This window comes from Grus americana, chromosome 2, assembly GCF_028858705.1.
Source record: "Grus americana isolate bGruAme1 chromosome 2, bGruAme1.mat, whole genome shotgun sequence".
Taxonomy (NCBI): Eukaryota; Metazoa; Chordata; class Aves; order Gruiformes; family Gruidae; genus Grus; species Grus americana.
The window spans coordinates 6,021,382-6,043,603 of record NC_072853.1 but is presented as its reverse complement, the minus strand read 5'-3'; the positions used below and the strand labels follow the sequence as shown (position 1 = coordinate 6,043,603).

Here is a 22,222-nt window from a genome sequence, read left to right as displayed (position 1 = left end):
TATGGTGCTGACAGCCTTTCCCCTCCAGTGTCTGCTTGTCTCCACTTCAAAACCAATTATTCCCTGTAATTTCACCTATCAGAAAGTCGCCACAGACCCTTCCTGATGGCTTTGCACTGTCTCCCCTTTATTTCCACTTCTCTCCCATCAGAAACGAGGCTGCTGCAGCTAGTTCTGTGGAGCAGCCCATGTGTCTCACTACATCCCTTGCTACTCCAACTCTTTATTTCTCATCTGATGCATCTAAGTGGGTTCTGGGGTCAGCTCCTCAAACCTGCTCTTCATTTCTCACCCTGGGCACTACGCTATCCACCACCACAACTACCGCGAATTATTTTCAGTAACACTTCATTAGAGAGCCATATTGCTCTCTTTGCTTAAATCTTGCCTTACAAACCAAGACAAAGATAAGAGGATATAGAAAGAGGCTGGTGCTGATGACACTGAAAACCAAAAGCCTAAAGAGCCAACAGATCTGAGCATTTACCTATGATGCATGCTCTATGGTCAGCTTCATTGATAGTGCCATAATTCGTAAGCGGATGAGGTCTCCATTTATTTCACCAGGTGGCACTGTAATTGGAGTGCCAACATTATTTTTAAAACCAAAGTTTTTTCAACAAAGATTCTCTGAACTGTCTTTCCAGCTCTGTAAAAGTACTGAATAAAGTTGACTTTGTACATAGCAGTCTCCAGGAGAATTTCTTGCTTCCAGTTAAAGGCAGTATTTGTTTAATTTCATCACTTAGTGTAAGATATGGACATGATCTCTTTTGTCTACAGAGGAAGATTTATTTCCCTATGTGTTCGCTTTGATTTGGTTTACTGAGTCAGTGCAGCAAATGAGAAAAACAACCAAAAAAACCTCCCTTATCGTCTTTCGTTTCAGTACTATTAGTGATCTGCACAGGTGAAGACTTTTTTTTTTCTTTACTTTTGTTAAGGTTATAGATCTTCTTAAAGATAGCTCTGAGCAATATCTTCCAATTTCAAGCAGCACTGGCATAGTTTGAATTCAATCTGAGCTTTGCAGCTGGGGCCTGTATCCTTTTCTTACATTTTGCAGTCTTAACTTGCATTATAAAAAGGACGTTAAGGACACCACGCATTTCAAAGGATATAATTTATTTTCTGAATTACTTCAGAAAAGCTGGGCTTGAGCTCACACCCTACGGACAAGTCTATACTAATTAAATCACTGTCAGCCGTGACCATAAAAGGTACAGCTTGTACTGGCCTTCCTCGCAATTCTTAGTTATACCACAAGGTTATCTAGCATAAGGTAAACCTCAGTAACAGATCAGAGATATCGCAAGGGTGAGGTATGGCATTTTTGTTTAAAACTCAATGAGTTTTGACTTGTTTTGCTATCTCACAGCTGGACAGCACATACCTGCTCAGCTCAGGGAATCTAGAGAGTGGCCCAGTGGACCATTTGTAGGTACCTGCTTTAGGAGAGCTTCAGGGTCCACTGATTATATTAACTGGATCTTAATCAACAGGAGCTCAGACATCTGCATCTCCATCTTTAACCCAAAAAGTGCTTGCAGTTGGAGCTGAATCCCAGCCCTGGTAATTCAGTGATACAGCTCAGAGTGTCTGAGCCCTTGGTTAGCACTGGGGCATCAGCTCCCCTCTCTACTGGGCCTGCAAACACAGCCTTCATGGTTCACCTAGCGTACACTGCCTAACTGCAGATCTTCCTCCTCAGGGTACCTCTCATGCCTAGAAAAGTATTTTGCAAAGGTACCTCATCAGCTGCCTTCAGCCCCTTCTCTGAACTCTTCCTATCAACAGGTGATGGGATAGACAAGGTATACCGAGATCTGGGGCGACCATGCAGAAATGCACAGCCTCATTTCCCGTGCTTGGTACCCATCCATCTATTTCAACTGAAAGTGCTTTACAGAAATGCTCATTTTTCAGTCTACATTTGAACAGTCTACTGCAATAGAAGTTTGGCCCATGATTAAGGTTCCTGGAAACTATAATAGTACAAATAAATAACAACAACATAAACACATTATGAGTTCAGATGTCTGTGTCCTTGCTGCAGGAAAATCATTCATATCCAGAGGGGAAATAAGACCCAGAGTGTCTACCCTAAATCTTTTTGGATTAAAATTTAGTTTGAGTTGGTGTGTGCAAGGACAGAGGCAAAACTAGGGCTACCCTACTGTCACAAAACATCCCCATGCTAGCTGAGAAGTCATGTCCTAGCTGCTGCTTCAGGATTTGACACTTAAGTTAACTTTCAAATGTGACCACACTCAGTCAATAGTCCTTGAAAGTCAGACTGACATCATCTCAAGTGCGGTTCATCACTGGATCTGCTGACCCTGCTCTGGAGTAGCCCTTGGGTTTGTTCCCTTGCACAGCTGCCTGATCCTTCTGTGGCTTCTCAGTTGGACTGAGCATGACAGCAACTATTTTTCTTGACAAAGCCCAACGATAACTTCAGATGGGCTTTTATACCTCTTTCAGCAACAATGTGCCTTCTACAGCTCCTATATCCACTCCTTCCTTTTGTCCATACAGCTATCAGTGGGGGGAATCATGTCAAAACCTGAAAGTATATTTAAATTTAAAGTAGCAGAGGAAAGGAAGGTTATTTTATTGTCCTAATCCAGTTTATGTATGGCCAACTCAAATCAGTTGGTCCTCAATGCCATGGAGATAGCACAGGAACAGGTGACACAGACTTCCATGCACAACTTGGAAGAATATTCATGTAACTACAGCATAAGGAAACCACTTTTCTACTTGGGTATTTTTGGGGCATAGTCTGATAAAGAAAAAAAATAATGCTGATAAAGTGCTTAAAAAAATCTAATGTCAAAAAAAGTGCTGTTAAGCTGAAAAGTAGTTTTGTCACAAACTGAATGTAAGCACTTTCTCCAAACAGAAATACAGAAATGTGCAGTAATATGTCCAGAACAGAGTGTCACTGCAGGAATAGGAACAATATTTTTCCATTCTTACAGTTAGCTTGGAGGAACAGTCAAATTAAGTATCCCTCGATGGGGCTAGCATTATATGCAGTTTTAATTAACATAAAATTTGCTAACTTTATTTAGCCTGTGAGGAAAGGAAAATTACTTAATGCTATGTCAGCAATTTTCTCAGATACATTTATAAAATTGCTAACACATGCATATATTTTTTTTTAAAAAGTTACAGAGAACTTGTGCTGAACAAGTATGACTTTGGATGGATGGATAGTGTCAGATATCTCAGAAATAATGCATGGAGAAAAATCTATTCCCAAAGGCAATGAATATCCCCTCCCAATGGCTACACAGATGGTTCAGAAGTCTTGGGGGGACCTTTTAATGTTATCCAGTGGGGAAAAAAACAACAAACAAACAGCAAAATCTTTTAAATCCATTAGAAATAGCATCTCCATTCCTCTTGAAGGCTGCTGATGAAATACTTGCAAACCAGATACTGTACCAAAGGAAAAAGTCTTAAAAATATGTAAACCAGTATCAAGTGGTGTTTCTCAGGCCAAAGTTCCCAGCTGGACACAAGGGCCTTTGCCTGCACAGGGTCTCAAACCCTTGGATTGCCTCTCCGACATCCTCCACAGACATGTGAACAGCTCATTATAAAACGTCTGCCACAGAAACCATTTCTAGATCGTGTTTCCTGGTTACAAGGGCATAGCTTGCCAGAGGAAATAAATGAAAAATCAGCATCTGCTGTCTTGCAGTGTGCTGTTTGTTGCAATACATCACCGACAGCTGTAGTAATGGAGGCTCTTCATTCCTGCCCAAAACTTAACCAATTATTGAAACAAAATCCCAAAGCCAAAGATGCGGATCATTAATTTATTATTGAAAAGGGAATGAATGAAATGCTTGGTTTTAGCCTGAGTGGTCAGATTAAAGTGAAGGTGCATCTTTCCTGCTTGAGGACATTCCCGCAGATATTTTTCTTCTTGCAGGGGTGACCCTACGAAGTGACTCAGGTCAGCTGAATTTGGCTACAAAGTTAGCAAGAAACCAAGCCACAGGCAAGTGTCAGTGTTCCCATAATACGGGACAGAATGGGTTGATCCACAGTGGAGCCAAATCCTCTGTGATGATTCTTAACATACACAGCAGTATTTTGTCCTTATGATGTTTGCATCACCTTTGCACAGATGGTGCAAATTGGAGCACTAACTTGCCAAAAGCCTTAAAAAAAATGAGCTAAGGGGTCATTATACTTAAGACATCCTTCCTTATAGGGAGAATAAACATTCAGTTTTAAACCCCTGTCTCTACCTTCCTCAATAAGCCAACACCTATCCCTCCATAACAAGTAGAAATGTGAGTACCAAAGCCACAAAAACAGTCTTGTGCTCAAAGAAGAGTGCTTGCTGAATAGCAAATAACTTTTAAACTGCTTCTTCCCTCAAGACTGCAGCACAAGAGGTATATCTGCAACTGCCAATTCACACAGCCAACAATTAGTTAAGACACTGTCCTAAATATTACAAAACACAAATCATTGCTTTCCCTCCGGAATGATACTGTTCTGTGCACAAGCAATGGGGAAATCAACATATAAAACACCTCCTTATGTCCCTGTTCAAAGATGCTGAAAAACTGTGAAAGGTAAAAGTAATTGCTGCCAGACAGGCAGACTTCTCTCAATCACAACAGGATAAATTAGTTTGGCTCTTAAAGGAGAAACACCAACTTCAAAGACAGTGCAGATGAGAAGAGAACAAGGTCAAAGCATGCTGCATTGTGATTCCAAGTCACCTGTTGCCACAAAATATGTTTTTCCATATATTACATGAAAATGAAGAAATCATCACTTACCTGAGGACCAATCAGACCGTTGATTCCTGGGAATCCAGGTTCTCCCTTTTTACCCTGCATGTTCAACAGAAGAGAACATATTAGACACCAGGGCAAAGACTGCTACTGACTTTCCAAAGTCTTTCATCCCAAGACTGGTAAATCACCGTAACATGGGTACACAAAACATGAAGGCTAGAAACAAAGGCAACAGACACCATTTGGATGTGAAACTCCAGTTGTCTTTGGCAGGTCTGTATCTCCCCAGACTGTGATAAAAGCCCTCACAGATGAGGGTTGGTCTCATGCACGTCTTGGCATCTCTTACACTCTGCAGTCCCACCTGGGTGCTGCCCACAGAGGGTCAGAGAAGTCACAGTGCTGAGAGGCAGCCAAGAGAGGTACCACGTGTAGACACGTGCTGAGAGGCACTTTCCTTGCCACAGCCTAGCCCTTCACCCCTCCCCAGCAATGTCACTTGTGTTCCCTGCACTGTCTCCTGCATTAAGAAAGAAAATAATTCAGAACTCTGGTGCATGGATGAATATAAAAGATTCACAATCTCCAAGCCAGAAAACATGAATCCACGAGGCATTTCTAACTAGGGTTGGCATTACCACCAAGGGACAGAGCTCACTGACTCCTCTGCAAGTAAAAAAAAATATTCCTCCAGAGGAACCAGAGACCTTCACCAGTGCAAGGAAAGGATAAGCCAGGACCCGGAATATACCCCTGAGACAAGTTCCCCTATATGGATGCTGTGGCACCTGTGTTCCCCATGGGTTTGACCTCAAATAGTTCACAAGGAAAAAGTCCTACATAAGAAAAAAAGAGGAAAAAAGGATGTAGTAAGGATGCCTGAAGCACTGGAGATAAGGCAGAGGTTCGATTTGCTCCTGAACTCAACAGATGACTTGCTGCGTTACTTTGAGCAAGTCACATATTTTGTGACTCAGCTTTCTTGTAAAAATAATCTATCCTTCCCTGGCATGTAATAGACACTGAATCATTAATACTTCTGAGGTTGTTAGTAATATACTAACAGGGGTACAAGAGGAGTCACATGTAAATATCTGAGAGACAAAGTGATTTTTTTCCCCACTCATTTCTACTTCTCACCCAAACTAATTTTCTTTTTAAAACGATATTATAATAAACTAAGCAAGTCTCATGTCACTGGTGATGTGATTGGTCATACAGAAATACTAGTCAGATATGTAATTTTCCCTTTATTTTTCTTTATTGAAATATCTCCAGAAACAATTTATATAATTTCTGCTGAGTTAAATGAGTGAAAAAAATGAAAACATCACAAACAAACCAAGTTTTCATCATATTTTCCCCAGTTTTGACTGAGTTTCATTAGCTGGCATGTCAGAATCTGATATTATCCTTATTTTTCTCATAACAAAAAAAGGAGCTGTCATATACAGAAGAATTTCATAGAATCATAGAATGGTTTGGGTTGGAAGGGACCTCAAAGATCATCTAGTTCCAACCCCCCTGCCATGGGCAGGGACACCCTCCACTAGACCATGTTGCCCAAAGCCTCATCCACCCTGGCCTTGAACACTTCCAGGGATGGGGCATCCACAACAACAATTTTAAGAAGAAAATTAAAGGAGTGGTTATAAGGTCCTTGGGTAGCAGAAGTTTGTAGTCATTTCCAGGAAATTATTTGGGGTTTTTTTTTCCATTTCCCCAATACCAGTAAAAATCTGCATTATATACTCAAGTACATGCACTATTCATGAGTGCTCATTCTACTTTTTCTAAATCCATCCCTTCTTTGCTTGTCAAAGCCAAAAAGATCCCATTTTTAACCTGAAGGACTCATGTCGCCACATGATTCAACATATGTTTTCTAGTTAAAGAGGCTCATTTTGTCAACTGCCAAGGCGGCCATGCAAGGGACACTGTTAAATATTCATTTAAAGAAATAAATAAGCTTATGAATAGAGCATACAGGGTGTGTTGTGTGGGGCCAGACATGGGAGATGAGTATGACTGCATGCCACCTCCAGCTTCCTATCAACGTGGGAGCCACGCATCACAGTGGCTGGTTCCACAGCTACAACATTGAGGCCAACATACAACACAGTGTAACTGATTCCTCCATGTCCCACCAACCTCACTGGTCACTGGGCATTATTACCACCCACCTCATACCTCCCCTTGCAATGTTTGTGCATCTCCTTAGACTCTAATTCAGAGACTGCATTAGAGGCAGAAACCTGATATAAACACTTTTGATATAACCCTTTGGAGGAGCATGAAGGAATTAGCTACCTAAGTAGTCGTCCTAAATCAGATATCGCAAGTTGGAGAGCATGAACATACCCTATTGTGTACTCTATACAAAACCACAATGGGTGATACATACGTTAGCGTTCAGGCCAACAAAATCCCAATGAGCCTTGTAACCTTGCAAGTGAAGAAATAGGAGTAGTACACGTAGACCTTATTTTGGAGGTCCACAAGGGTGCGGCTTTAGCAGCTTTACGGCTTAAGGGCATTATCTGGTTACTGCTGCTTTTTGGAAACTTGGTCCCACCTGTAAAATATTACCTGGGGAACCTGAGGAAGGTTGTAGCAGCACTGCCTTCTCCCCAAACCCATCTCAAAAGCAGAGAAGGCGGAAGAAGGACATATTTTGCCTCCTGTGATGAGTATACACCAATTGTTCTGTTTCCACACTGATGGCCAGGCACGCTGATCTGCAGCAGCAATGAGAGATGTGAAAGGAACCTATCCTTTCCTTGGGTTTAATGCCGAGAAGCTTTGGTGCTTTTCAAAACACCTTAAAGCAGTATATAATTATACTGACAGAGAGGCTGAGAGCATAATTTCCTATTGTGAAGGGGACATTTTGGCCACTGAGAGGTTAGCCAAAATCAAACTACAACAGATTTGCTCCATAACATTACAGCCTGTCTGTAAAGTGCAAAAATACTTGCCAGGAGAAATCATACCTATTGGAGCAAAGCTCAGCAAAATGTCACATCACCTAGTAATATGACAAAGAAAATCAGCAGTTATGCTCTGTTACTCATAGTAAGAATCAGCTAAGTGTGTAAGAATGCGTATCCTTAGACTATATGAAACATATGTTATTTGCCTTTATCAGCAATTTGTACAATAGCACTGTTAAAAATGTGTGGTTTATTGGAAATGGATATATTTACCTCACTGACAATTACAGTTTCACTCTGGATTTAATCTACACCTTCAATCCTTTCTTCCTTCTTTTTGTTCATTTGCTTACACTTCAATTTCTGCACGGCTGAACTTTGCCAGGGCAGGCAATCTCATCTGAACATTTCAAGCACCCACAAATACATGTGAATACAACCACACACTGGAAAGAGCTCTACCATACAGAAGACAGGAAACTAAAGGAAAATGTTGGTTGTACTCTGCTAGAGGGGAAATTTTGAAAGATATCATAACCCAGGACTCTTTCTTACCTTGCTGGCCGATAGCCAGAATGACGATATATTTTCATAGCATGGTTTTCACTGAGGTTTGGCCCCAGGAACAGAGGTCTATTTGGTACCAAGTACATGGAAAGCATCCTTAATTGTGAACAAGTATGACCGTTAGCATAAATGTCAAATATTTTCTCTGTAAACTAGAAGGGATAGTAGGATTACCCCTGTCCTTTTACCTCTACATTGCCAGAGAAGCCAGAAGAAATCCAGCAGTGTTAATCAACGTTTTAACTTCCTGAAGGTATCAGCCTTTTACAGTCTACATATGTATTAGGCAATGACAGGAAATGAAGAAGTGAGAGCATCTTCCGAGCTTGAGGATGCAAATGCCATCAGTGTTGGCCACCTAATGGGCGATCACGGGCGCTGTTGTGACAAAGAAAAGTATAAGGGCTTTTGGGCACTGAGAGAAATTACACCTTGGGACTGGCTCTTTCGAAAAAGTCTACATAGTTTGCTAGGCAAACTTATTCTCCTCTCTCTCCTGGATTATTTACACATCTGTCCCTGGAAATACCAATCAACTAACTCCTTTCCTTGGACCTTGCAAGTCTAAGGTGATTCAAATCAAGGGGAGTTCATACACAGAGAAATAAGAGTTGAAACAGTGTTCACTGCCCATTTCAAGTTGCGACATCATATGCAACAACCCACTTAAGAGAGAGATGAGTCAAGAAGGAGAAAGTCAAATACATGGATTTCTGTCCCGCCATCAAACACACAAAGAGCTCAGCAGCCCTCCAGGGATCTGACAGAGGTCCCTTCTGTCAGCTAACAGGGATAAACCTTTCATGTATTGGTAAGTGCTCTTAACACATCTCTTCTGGGTGGAGGGTGTGTTCTGAACCCAGTAGTCCCCAGTTTTAACAGGACCCTTTAAACACTATTGTAAAACAAATATGTAGCACTTACTGAGAATCACAGCCTTGTAATCTAGTTGTAAAGAGTCAGGAAAGGTTTGTTAAGCTTTTTGTGCTGCTGTGACTTTGGGGATAAACATTCAGGGGATGTGGACACATGTACATGAAAACATGCTGAAACATGACAGCTGAATTAAAGATGCAGAAAACATCCCTTTGTAACTCACTCCTGGAGCTGCACTCGTTCCTTTTGCCTCCAACCTGACAGACCGTGACACCGAACTTTGCAATTAGCTCACAAAATAAAGGGTCTTGCAGTAAATTTTTTCTTTGTTCTCTCTGTTTCTACATCAAACTCACTCTCATTCTGTGCTTCACCTAAATTATTTTGTGCATGAAGTAACTTGAAAAAAGGGGAATTATTATTACTTGTCTGCCTGACTCATGAACATTGGAGTCTTAATCATGGAGAAGGACATTCATTAAAGGTTACCCTTTAAAAAAGTTATTTTCCATTAAGATTTTTTTTTTCCATATGACTATTCTTACTATTCTATGAGACTCCTGTATTTTTTTTTTTTCTTTTGTGCTGGTTGTTCTTTGAGCATGGGAAAATTTGGACAATTTAGAAGACTAGGCAGCAGTACAGCACATCAAACTCAGAGTGGGTCTAGGTAGCTGCTACCTCATGCCTATGTGGAAAGTACTGTTATAGAATAAACAGATGTTTTATCTTCATTTCCTTCTGAAGTTTCAATCACTTGAATGAACTTGCACCATTTCAATAACAGGTAAATTCTTGAAATACAAATTATTTGGAGCACACTTCAGAAGAACCTTGTGTTTAGGCTGGATTATCCAAAGATCTTCATGCTTTCCAGGAGCATGTCATACATCTACACTTTTTGTGTCTATCAAGCAAAAAAAATTGGGTTCGTTTCCAACAAATACTTCAGTAGATCAGGTGTCAAAAAACTTAAGAGCAGAATCAAAGTACTTCAATTCTCTTCAATTTTACAGAAGGAAGAGGACAGGAAGAGAGGAAAAAACCCACAAAACCACCCTAAAATGAAACCAGACTCTCAGAGTTCTACCTTTTTTTCAGGCAGTTTTAGTAAAATCAGAGAGACACTACTGTCTATCACTCAGAGGTCTTACGGGACAGATGAGAACAGCAAAGCTTCTTTCTTCCCGCTATGTGCTCTTGATATGAGGGTATCGTTGTCAAAGTACAGACGTCAGGTGCCAGGCACTTGGAAGCAGATGGCTAATAAAATGAACATAACCCAGTTGCCTGGTTCAGGTTGGAATTGTTATCTCCTGCCACCAGACAGCATCAAAGGATGGACGTGAATTGTCGGATTAGCAGTTCAGCAGATGTACTGAGGAGACTTTGCACTTTCTTTCTCTGCCCATAAAACACTTCAAGACCTGCAACTAAAGCAGGTTAACAGAAAAGTGCTTTTAAATGCCCAAAAGATGATCTCTCTTCCCAGTTTATGCTCCTCTTAGTGCGTTTCCACTACTGGGCTACTCCCCAAAATGTAAGCAGCCCTCAGATTAGATTTCCATGTTAAAGAACTATGTCTGTAAATACGCATTATTATAATTACATTGAAAACACATGCTCTGTATCAGAGCTGGGAAAGGGCTGCCGGAGGGACAGGCGTTCATATGTAGCAAGCTTAGCTTATGATAAATCTGGCAATCAGATCTCTACAATACCATCAGCTTTTTTAAGAGCACAACACTCCCTTCACTCTCTGCCCCAAACATGTCTGTTTTTTTTTTTTTCTAAGTATAAGGAAGATGCTCTATCACATTCTTCAGTCAGCTCAGGAGCCTTTCTAATGCCAGCTAGGGTCCTGTAACATCTTCTTCAGTTTGTCCTCTGCATCCTCCTGCAGAGCACAAGACCCAGCCTTCAGGAACACTTTCTGTGACTCACCAGCAACCTTTATGCTCTCAAGAACAGCTGTGAGTATGCTGCTCTCTTGTCCACAACTTCTGGAAAGTTTGTTGAGAGTGCTCTAAATGACTTGGAGGTGACCTGCTGGGTATGGCTGGGCTACACCTAAAGTTCTCAATGCTTGCGGATAGCAAGGTTAGTTCGGTGGCAAGCCCTCAAAAGGCAACAGAGACATAGAATAGAATCACAGAATCATTTAGACTGGAAAAGACCCTTAAGATCATCAAGTTCAACCTTCAACCTAACACTGCCAAGTCCACCACTAAACCATATCCTTAAGCGCCACATCTACCCATGTTGTAAATACCTCCAGGGATGGTCACTCAACCACTTCCCTGGGCAGCCTGTTCCAATGCTTGACAACCCTTTCAGTGAAGAAATTTTTCCTAATATTCAATCTAAACCTCCCCTGGCATAATCTGAGGCCATTTCCTCTTGTCCTATCACTTGTTACTTGGGAGAAGAGAGCAACACCTGCCTGGTTACAACCTCCTTTCAGGTAGCTGTAGAGAGTGATAAGGTCTCCCCTCAGCCTCCTTTTCTCCAGGCTAAACAAGTTCCCCAGTTCCCTCAGCTGGTCCTCATCAGACTTGTGCTCTAGACCCTTCACCAGCTTCATTGCCCTTCTCTGGACACGCTCCAGCACCTCAATGTCTTTCTTGTAGTGAGGGGCCCAAAATAGAACACAGCACTCACCAGTGCAGCCTCACCAGTGCCCAATACACGGGGACGATCACTGCCCTAGTCCTGCTGGCCACACTATTTCTGATACAAGCCAGGATGCTGTTGGCCTTCTTGGCCACCTGGGCACACTGCTGGCTCAGATTTAGCTGGTTGTCGACCAACACTCTCAGGTCCTTTTCCTCCAGGCAGCTTTCCAGCCACTCTTCCCCAAGCCTATAGCGTTGCCTGGGGTTGTTGTGACCCAAGTGCAGGACCCAGCACTGAGCCTTGTTGAACTTCATACAGTTGACCTTGGCCTATTGATCCAGCCTGTCCAGATCCTTCTGTAGAGCCTTTCTACCCTCAGGCAGATCAACACTCCCACACAACTTGATGTTGTCTGCAAACTTACTGAGGGTGCACTCCATCCCCTCATCCAGATCACTGATAAAGATTTAAACAGAACTGGCCCCAATACTGACCCAATACTGGTTCTTGGTCTTAAGCATGGCCTTAAGCAATCTGTAACATGGTCTTAAGCAATCTGTAATACCAATGCCAGAAGTAGCCTTGGGCCATCAGAAGCCCTGATGAGAGGGCTGCTTCATCCACTTGGTTATTCAGCCATATTTGTACTATACATTAGGAGAAGACTCTGCAACTGCTCCAAGAAATATGCACTCTAAGCAGAGGTGATGGAAAAATGTTTATGCAAGTACCACAAATGCATGTAAATAAAAGATTAAGCTTGCAGTAACCATCTTAAGAAATTAAACTGACACTTTCTTTACTATAACACAAATGGTGACTCTATAAAGATCATGCCTTGTTTATTGGCAACTGTACTATCCCATGTATACTTTTATTTCTTCAGCAATAACAGGAACAGCAACTTCAGGCCAAAAGAATATCATACTTCCTCTTTTCCTAGAATTATCTCCGAGATGTATGACCCTATTCCCGTCAGCCAAACTGTCACTAGGGTATTTGGCACTATATGTCATCTTCTATGAAATCTACAGACTGTGTAGGTGGCTCTTGCATTATATTTCTAACACCAGCCAACATTGCCTCTGTCCTTGCACAGGTCAGAATCCTTCATTTCCAGTGGACTGTGTTATGAGACGTGGATTCCTCTACGAAGTGCTTCCAAACACATCGTTAGTCCATTAGTAGTTTGTGCCAGCTGCATTACAGCTAACTAAAGCACTGCTGGCTTTTAAGAACTCCAGCAAATGGTTGTACCTGCATCCCTGTGTCAGGATAGGGGCTCTGTGCATGGGCCGACTTCATTTACATGCTGGTTGAGGACCATAATGCAAAACTGAGGTTGAATCATACTGCGAAACTGTAACTGTTTTACATCAGCCCCTTTGCTACTTGAAAGAGTCCTGAAGTCAATCTTGCACTGTAATCTGTCCCTTACGTGACAGGATATTAGTGCAGAATATTTATGAAGTAACTCAGGAACCAAATTTTCAGGAGATGTAAACTGGTGGAGGATCACATCTTGAAACCACGCCCGTATAAACCAGCAGAGGGACCAGGCAAGCAGATGGTTAGTCATTTTCACCTGTCCTACACAGGTCTGCTAAAAAGGAGTCCCAAATCTGCCTGTAGCTATGTCTGACTTTTCTGTCCTTCACATAGTGAAAAAGGCTACGATTATGCTAAATACAATGGGCCAGGGCTCCATGTGCAAGAGCACAGGAGCTTGTGTTCATGCAGCTAAACTCTCCTTCACACAAACAAGGATGGCCTTTGTCATCCAGCCTGTTAGATACAGTCACTTTGCAGTGCAGGGACATTTGTGGGAGACAATTACTTGGCATGACCCAAATTGTGCTGGGGAACATACTCAGTGTTAAACCAACCCATGCTCATACTGCTGCTCTGGCTGGTTGGTTTGCTCACATACTTGTCTAGCCTTACACTCCTACCCCTACTGACAGGGGGTGCAGCAGTGAAGAGATGCAAGTGTCTTAGAACAGAGTCGAAGAATAGTTTAGAATCATAGAATCATTTAGGTTGGAAAAGACCCTTAAGAACAAGCCCAACCATAAACAATCATCAAGTCCAACTGGTAGCCTAACACTGCCAAGTTCACCACTAAACTATGTCCCTAAGTGCAGCATCTACATGTCTTTTAAATACCTCCAGGGATGGTCACTCAGCCACTTCCCTGGGGAGTCTGTTCCAGTGCTTGACAACCCTTTCAGTGAAGAAAATTTTCCTAATATCCAGTCTACAAGCCAACTTTTACAACAAGGCAGGGCTGAAGCCACAAATGAAACTGAGGCATCGTGATCCCACCCATGTCCTCAACACCAGGCTATGCTGCTAGAGAGCCTTCTTGTTTGGGTGTGTGCAAGAGGGTTCACTATAGCTCTGAGCTGTGCCTTCAGAGCCTGCCCTCACCTCACATCCAGTCATTTAAAACTAGACTCAAACAAATATCTGAGATTTCTGCTCTTGGAGTTTTAACTTCTAAGCCTGTCTAGAGAAATAGTTGCTTTCAGCAGCCAAATTTATGTAAGATGCCTGGATTTATATTTGTGCTTTGTCAAGAACTGTACTAATGGTGAATCAGTAGTATCTGCTAATCTGTTCTCTCTCCCACATGTAGGTTATCCATGTAGATCCACCAAGCCCAGGACTTTGATTCGTCTCATGTATTCAGTCATTGAATAATGGCCTTTAATTAAAAAAAAATAAAAATCTATCCACCTAAGATGTCTGGTGACTAATAAAGACCCTTAGGAGAAGTCTAACTAGCTAGACACAACAGAGTCTAGGGAAACATTCAAAGACAGTATGGATCAAATGCCATCTCTAATCAAATGATCATTAGCAGGAGCATTTTGTGTCCTGTTGCAGATCCTGACAGATCACTGTCCTTTACTCAGCTAATATGCTCTATTAATCTTATTCAAGAAACAGCGTTTCACAGCAGGCTTTAAAACCAGGACCATTCAGAACTTGTCAACTCATACGTAAAGTGCAGCACAGTTATTTGCTGAAGTGATAAGGTGATATTTTCTGAAGACTGTAAAAGTACAAGAGAGCAAGTAAATGCCCTTTTCCACTGTGGCATTAACATGAGACTGCATGCCCCATCTTCCCAAGAAGATTCCTAAAAGCCACACTTACAGCTCAATTTAATATCATGCAATTCAGTGGAAAGTCTGTAGAAAACCACCTACCAAGGTATATATTTCTTCCCTGCACTGTCCTTTGCCCATAACCCTCCCATGCTCACAGGCAGCACTCTCGCACCCACTCTTTTAACAGCACTGGTGGTAACTCAAGTCCAAAGCATTACAGGCAACCCCCATGATCTCCTCTATGGATTAAGCTATGACCAAGTCTTTGTAACCCATCAAACAGCAGTACTGAGACTGAAGTGATTGCCTCCACAAAGCTTAAACAGGTAACTCGCTTCCACCCTTATCTGTTGTCTAGTGAGATGTTCTTCATACAAATGGGCTGAAGCAAGGAAAGGCAAGCTCAGAGTCTGCATGTAATAATATCAGGCCCGCTATGAAATTTACTTTTTTGATAAACTGAATATTTCAAGACATAACTCTGAGCCAGAGAAAAGCCAATATTTTTTTTTAACAAGAGAAACTATCTAAGCTCCTGGTGGAGAATGGTACACCAGCTCCCATTTTGTGGGAGCTTCTGTTTGAGTACAGACAAAACAGAACAGAAAATATTGCAGTATTGCAAATATCTTTGGATTTATTTGACTTCCAGGACAACAGCATTTCTCTGAACTTTACTAGTGGCTCTACACACTCAGGGTCAGATCAAGAATCCTCTTGGCAGCAAGGAGCAGACATAAAGACAGCAGAGCAAATGACAAGAAACTTTCCTAGAGTCCCATAGGGCACTCCACACAATCTGTGGACTCCAAGAGGTACTGAAGGTTGCTGGACCATAAAGAAGGAATAGAGGAAAGGATCTGGGCCTCCAGGATCCTTAAATAAGTAGAAAAGTACATGTAAAGTGGGTCAAAGTACCAAACCTTATTGAACAAAGCTGTACTCAGCCTCTTGAGACTTACATTAAATAAAAACAGCAACTCACCCTTTGACCTGGTAAACCAGGGACTCCAGGCTTGCCTTCCAGACCAGCCTCTCCCTTTAAAAGTGAAACGTTTTAGAAAGTTAACTGAGTAAGAAAAACTAATGAACTATATAACCATTTCCTAGCTGGTTTGTGCTACCGTTACTGCATGGCTACCTAAACAACTCTTACCTGATCATTATGTTGTCCTGTGAGCAGAAGAGAATAAGAAAACAGGATAGAGAAAAGTGACAATGCCCTGATTAAATACAGAGCACACAACTATATTTAAATTACATAATTAAAACCAGATTTACCTAAGTAATGCATCTTCACAATGCCATCATTTTTACAAAACCCAATCAACAATGAAACACAACAAACAATTCAAAAGTGAGGAAATACAGAGTATCTGCAAATGAGGCAGCAGTGACAGTCTGAACTGAGATATCCTGCAGAGCTGGGTTATAAAATTTAACTTGAATAAACTAAAGTCAAAATTAAGAATGCTGGCATGTCTAAATTTTTGCAAAAAAAGAGTACAAACGCACATATCCAATTCTTATTTTTCATCCACAAAATATTTTAGCCAGGACCTTGTGGCATAAAGCCAACCGCTTTTACAGCAACCATTCTCTGACCTTCATTACACGATAGCTTAGAAGTTAACAGTGAGTGCCACTCTGAGATGTGCTGAATGCCCATACAGTGCTTCAGGACATTAGAAATGGAAAAACAATCAGGTTCTGCATGACAATAGCCTTGAGGCAAAGTCTGCCTCTGTGCGATGACTGCCCATGTCCTGGGTGCCACCTCCATATGTTCAGAGTGGCCATCCACAGCAGGAGACCTTCTCACAGCAGTGAAGAAAACAGGAGGCTGGAGGCACTGTTTAGGATCTTAGTGTCTGAATAATCTATGAGATTTTGCATGTGTGCCTCACACCAGCCTGAATTTCAGTTTCTGGGAACTGCAAACAGTGAGAGAAACAACTTACCGGTGGTCCAGGAAGTCCAGGTTGGCCTTGTGGTCCTCGTGGCCCAGGCTCTCCCTACAGAAATGTTGGTTTTTTTTTTTTTTAAAAGGCATTAAAATGTCTGTATGAAAAATTATGTGGGCACATTAGTCATGATGGCCATATTTATAGGACCTATAAAACCCCTTTTCTCATAGCTCCCAAAGAACCAGTGCAGAGACCAGCTGGTTTTCTCCTTAATCCTTCAGCTACTTGAATTATCAGCACTCATTAGACTACACACAGACTGATCCACCCACGCTCAGCAGGCATTTATCCATAACTGGGTCCTTGTTTTTCAAAGGTAGTAACTCTACCAAAGACACTGGGCTATCCTGGATATTGCAATAAAACACCGTGGGTTGGGGTTTGGTGGTGGAGAAAAGCAATTCTTGTAATAACAGCTTCCACAGGCATTTTCCCCAGCTGGTACAGCTGTGAAGGTCTTTAAAGTATCACTTATATGGTGCATATCATTATATTAAATAACAGTTAAATACAAATTATGCACCTACCAACACAAAATCAAAATTTAAATATATTTTGTTTATATGTAGGACTAACAGACTGGAGCAATGGGTGTCTCTCCCCTGTTTTGAGTGCCCAGGTTCAGAGACAAACTCAGCATAAAACTCAAATACAGTTTAACTTTAATATTAACACTTCCCTGGACTTAAAGAATTGCATAGCTGACTCTCCAATTTATATTTCTCATTCATGTAAGATTCATTGCATCTGAAAAGGACATTGCCTTTTTTCCTTTCTTATTTATTTTCTCCACTGTAAATAGGAGAAGTTGTTTCTTGATAGCCTGAAAATGCTTCTATCCACCTTAATTTTGAAGTACTATTTTAAAGCAAAATCTAATCTAACAGGCAACCGAACTACATAAAAGCATCCTTGTAATGGAAGAACAAGTATTGAATCTCTCTTACTTGCTCTCCTTTTAGGCCTTCAGTATGCACCTGCAATAAAAATGCAGAATCATGAAGGATAAAAAGAGGAAAGACAACACAGAAGGTGCCAGAGGTATGATGGTCCCCCACAGTGTATTTTTCTCCCCTCGCTGTTCCCTTGAGATGCACACTAACTGCTACAGCTCCTCAAATCCTGTTGCAGGCTGGGGGATACTTTCTATTTAAACAGCTCAAACTGACACAAGGTTTACTCACTCAGTTACCTGTGAAGTGATTTTTGTGGCTGTATGCACAGTAAGAGCTTCATTATCTCAACGGTATAAGTTAGTGAATTCCCCAGCTCTTGTCTTATTTTAAATTACAAAGATCTATTCAATGCAGAAGGCATCATATAAATAGCAGGCTGACTTTGGATATGGTACGTGTTCAGCCTGTTCTCCACCCACCTCCTGGAACTTTAGGCTCATTTTCAGGTTTTATACGTATTGGTCAAAAATCTCGACAACTACTGTCACATCATTAATTTCACATTTAAGCAGAACCATAAAAGGCTCTTACCCAAACAGGGTTTTTTCAGAGCTTTCTCTTTCTCCCTCCTTTGCTTTCTACTGCATTCTGGGTAAGGAAATTGCCAGCTGCCTTTCTCATGATTACCACAGAACTTCTCATTCTTGTCTTTAGCACCCAGTCCTTCTTTGGCACAGTGCTACAGTTAACGCTGCTGGGATCAGTGGCCCTTTAAGTCTTTCTACCAATAGTCTTAGAGTGCTGTTTCCTAATTTTAATCTTATTTTTTGGAAAGTAAAAGGGATACTTCCCAACTGCTTTGCTACCACACCCTGCAGAACTCGGTTCTAGACCTCTCCTCTGCATACTTGGCGGTAAAGCTTCTTTCTCCACTCACTTGGAGATGACCTCTTCACGTGGACAGTACTAAATACATCCCTGCTAGTGACACCTCTGGCATCAGTGAAGGCATCGCTGAAGGCAGAGGGACACAGAAAGGCATGTAAATCTAGTAAATCAACCCCCCTCTTCCATTTTCTCAGTTTTCTTTTTTATCACTGATTTCCTCATTTCAGCACATCAGGTCCTAGTTGTATCATATTCTACCAGGATTTTTTCAGATATAAGCCAAGGAAAGATCATTCCACCTCATCAGAAATTGCCTTTTTCTCCTCTCATCTCACATCCAGCCCATGACAAAGGCACTCAGTAATTCCCCTCAATTCTGAACTTTCATTTGATTTTGTAACTTTCACAGGCTCTATTTTCTAAAGGCCACTAGGCATCAGCTCAACAACTGTCCTGGAAACCACACAGTCCTGTCACAGTACTGCTCTCTCTGATGCACCTGAGGCAGTGATATCATTGCCTCTTCAAGTCTTGATCCTCACATTTCAAAATCTCCCAAAATTGTGGCAGTGCATCTCCTTGTTGGAACCCATCACTTGCCTTCTTCAAAAATGTTAGTGCTATAAACTTTTTTTTTGGAAAAAAACATCTAAGAACATCTCTCATTTAGTGAAGTCCTCCCAACCCCAGCTTCCACTTTCTCTTCTCATGCAGTAATGCCTACAATGTTTGAGAAAGCTAAAAAAATATCTTACTGAAGAGCCAGGCAATCCTGGAAGTCCTGGTTCACCCTGCAGGGAAACACGAAAGAAATGATAAAACATAACAATACAGAACACCACATAGCACAATATATAACATAACACAAAACAAAAGCAAACCTCCGAGCATGTTTTCCAACTGCTGTTGTACATTCTTATTTTCAATACCAGCCTGTAATTAATAGATATGAACATGCAATGCATATTAACTCTGTTTTCCCTACCCTGCAGATGAATACATGCAGGAACTGGTTGTGTTCTGTGTTACTGTGTTGTTACACATTGATTTTAATGACATTTGGTGACTTAAAATGAATGATGCACTAAATGCACCATAACACTAAATTTGAGCTTCAAAAATCTTATAATTGGTGTACACATACCACAAAATAAACCTGATGGATGCTCAGATCCCTAACAGAGTCTGCAGGATTGATATTTGAGGCCAAAATGCTTTTGTTTGTTAAAGAGCAAAAAATCTTTGCAAAAAGAAAAAAAAGTGAGAAATGGTACCATTTTCCCCAAGTCATTTTATAGAACAGAATCATGCTATAAGCGTTTGCAGGACACTGAGATGCTACATCCTCTTAACATGATTTATTGCCATCTAGGCTATCAATTTGTTCCAGCACATTTTTTCCAGCAGTATCCACTATTTATTATGCTTTAAGACTAAGCCTCCAGAAGGCATCTCCTTCACTTTACATACAGACTAATGCAAAAATTATCATATAGCTTCCTTTCACACTCTATTTATTCATTACTCAGGTAGGTCTCTGAATGACCCAACATATCTTTCATGCTATTTCCTCTTAAGACAAGTTTAATTACTATTTGTTATTTATTCTAAAGAGACTCCGCACGATGGCAGAAGGACTGAAGAGACCACACATCAGCTGCACTGAAAGTAATGGAGCAAGGAGCTCAACATCTTCTGGAAGCACCAAATGCAGCCACTTAGAGATAAAGATGAAGTGTTATGAACTCAGGACTGCTCTCTACTGCACACATGCTGGAGCACAAAGATCTTCTTGTTCCTTTTCTCCACAGTGGATGTGTCCTGCTGTCCTGGTTTGTAGGTGCTTCTGAAACCTCACCTATAGCTGTTGAATCTGAGTGGAAAGTAATGGGAAACAGAGAGATTTGCGTCTGATCTCTGCATTCTCGGAAAAGGCTCACTGCCCTATCTGGAGGAGAACAGGAGAAAGAAAATCCAGAATTGGGCATGCCTTTCCACTCATGCCAGAGAAACAGGTAGGAAATACCAAAACCACATCATCACCTCTAGCAGAGACGGAAACATAAGGCTGCCCTGGAAATGACCATGTAAAATAATGAGGTCAAAATTGCTGCTGAGAGCAGTGAACAATTATTTTGCAGGTAAGAGGGTAGTGCTCATTTAATTGGTACTTTCTGAGTCAATTCTACATCTCCTGGGTCAGAAAACCGGCATCTACACAAACATACTGACATTTCTACCTACCTTTCTTGGGTGAGGAAGGTTTCCTGAGCCAAACTACTCTCTACTTCCTTCTACTCCCATTATAAGGGTGAAACTAAGAGCAGGGGAGCTACAACCAGGCACAGTTTAACACTCATACCCATTTCAGACTGAAGCAATGTCAGAAAAGTGAAACATTTAAATGCAGCTTCACTTATACACAAATGAGCTAAATACTAGGAAAACAGCCCTGATATTTCCAGCACTGGGGACCCAAGGAGGAATTAATAAATGGGTGTCCAAACCCCTCCCGTGCATCCCATCCCACCTCACCTTTTCTCCTTTGGTCCCACTGGTACCTGGAGGGCCCGGGCTGCCAGCAGGGCCCTATAAACAGGTAAAACGGAGAGAAAAACCTTTGGTTTACGTACTGCAGGTCATCAATTGCCATTCCTTTTAAGTACAGGAGAAACATAAGGCTGCAGGTTTGGGTATCGGCAGCACAAACACTTATGTCCCATTGAGCTGGGGTAGGAGCTAATACAACACACAAGGCTGCTTTGGCTCTGCTGCGTAGAGGGGAAGGGGAATAAGGATGGAGATGCCACAGCAGCCATGATAACAGCAATCCAATTTCAGCTGGTTCAGAAGGATTGCAGTTCAGGGAGTACATCAGTGTCAAACACAAAATTTAGGATAAAATGCAGGCATGAAGATTTGCCTGCTGCTAGGTGTGTAGACATGAAAAAGGCAAAAAAAGCTTCAGAAAAACCCAACTTCTGTAATAGAGTGTCACTTGGAGAAATTGTTCCTTAGCAGTAGTAAACAATCAGCGTCCACCTTCACATCCCTCTGCAATTTCTCACTTCATCCACATTTGCTGCAAGTATAAACCAGTCCTGTAAACAATGTAATGGGCATAGTGAACATAGTTCATTGTGATTCCAGTGCCACATCTAGCACCGGAAAACATTTCCATTTCATAAGGATAGTGATAAACACTAACTAGACAAATCCTGCTCAGTATTGGGTAAACTGTGGCTGAGGAACAGAGCAGAGAAAAAGCATGGATTAACTGTCAAATTCCCCATGGACGAGCAAAGAAAAAATAAGTGTAATAATCCTTATGATGTCACAGAGAGGAAGGTATAGATTTAATGAAGATTAAGACTGCTAATGACACTATACCTTGCCATCTAAATATAAGAGACGTGTCTGATATGGAAACGAAAATACTTTGCAACAAAGTCAAATTAAAACTCTGCTTGCCAAAAGAGAGAGAGAGCAAAGTACGCGGGCAGCACGTGGCTGCTGTGCTTGCAAAGCACGTTCAGGTCAGACCCCAGGAGCTGATTTGTCTGTGTGAGCAGCAGGATCAACCACCCAAAGATA

The 22,222-nt window shown here is 41.5% G+C and overlaps 1 protein-coding gene across 4 annotated transcripts in view; it reads right to left on the bottom strand.

The window, feature by feature from the left end:
• Positions 1 to 22,222, bottom strand: part of COL22A1 (collagen type XXII alpha 1 chain) — a 268,249-nt gene that overhangs the window by 101,513 nt on the left and 144,514 nt on the right. For all 4 annotated transcript variants that reach the window (XR_008576049.1, XR_008576050.1, XM_054818065.1 and 1 more), the window contains exons 19-24: positions 21,164 to 21,217; positions 19,384 to 19,419; positions 17,792 to 17,821; positions 16,839 to 16,892; positions 15,863 to 15,916; positions 4,812 to 4,865 (exon numbers count right to left, since the gene is read on the bottom strand). Coding sequence is in view for 2 of the 4 variants with exons in the window: in XM_054818065.1 (XP_054674040.1) it covers positions 4,812 to 4,865; positions 15,863 to 15,916; positions 16,839 to 16,892; positions 17,792 to 17,821; positions 19,384 to 19,419; positions 21,164 to 21,217 (282 nt within the window). In the remaining 2 variants the exon portion in view is untranslated. The remainder of the gene's footprint in view (positions 1 to 4,811; positions 4,866 to 15,862; positions 15,917 to 16,838; positions 16,893 to 17,791; positions 17,822 to 19,383; positions 19,420 to 21,163; positions 21,218 to 22,222) is intronic.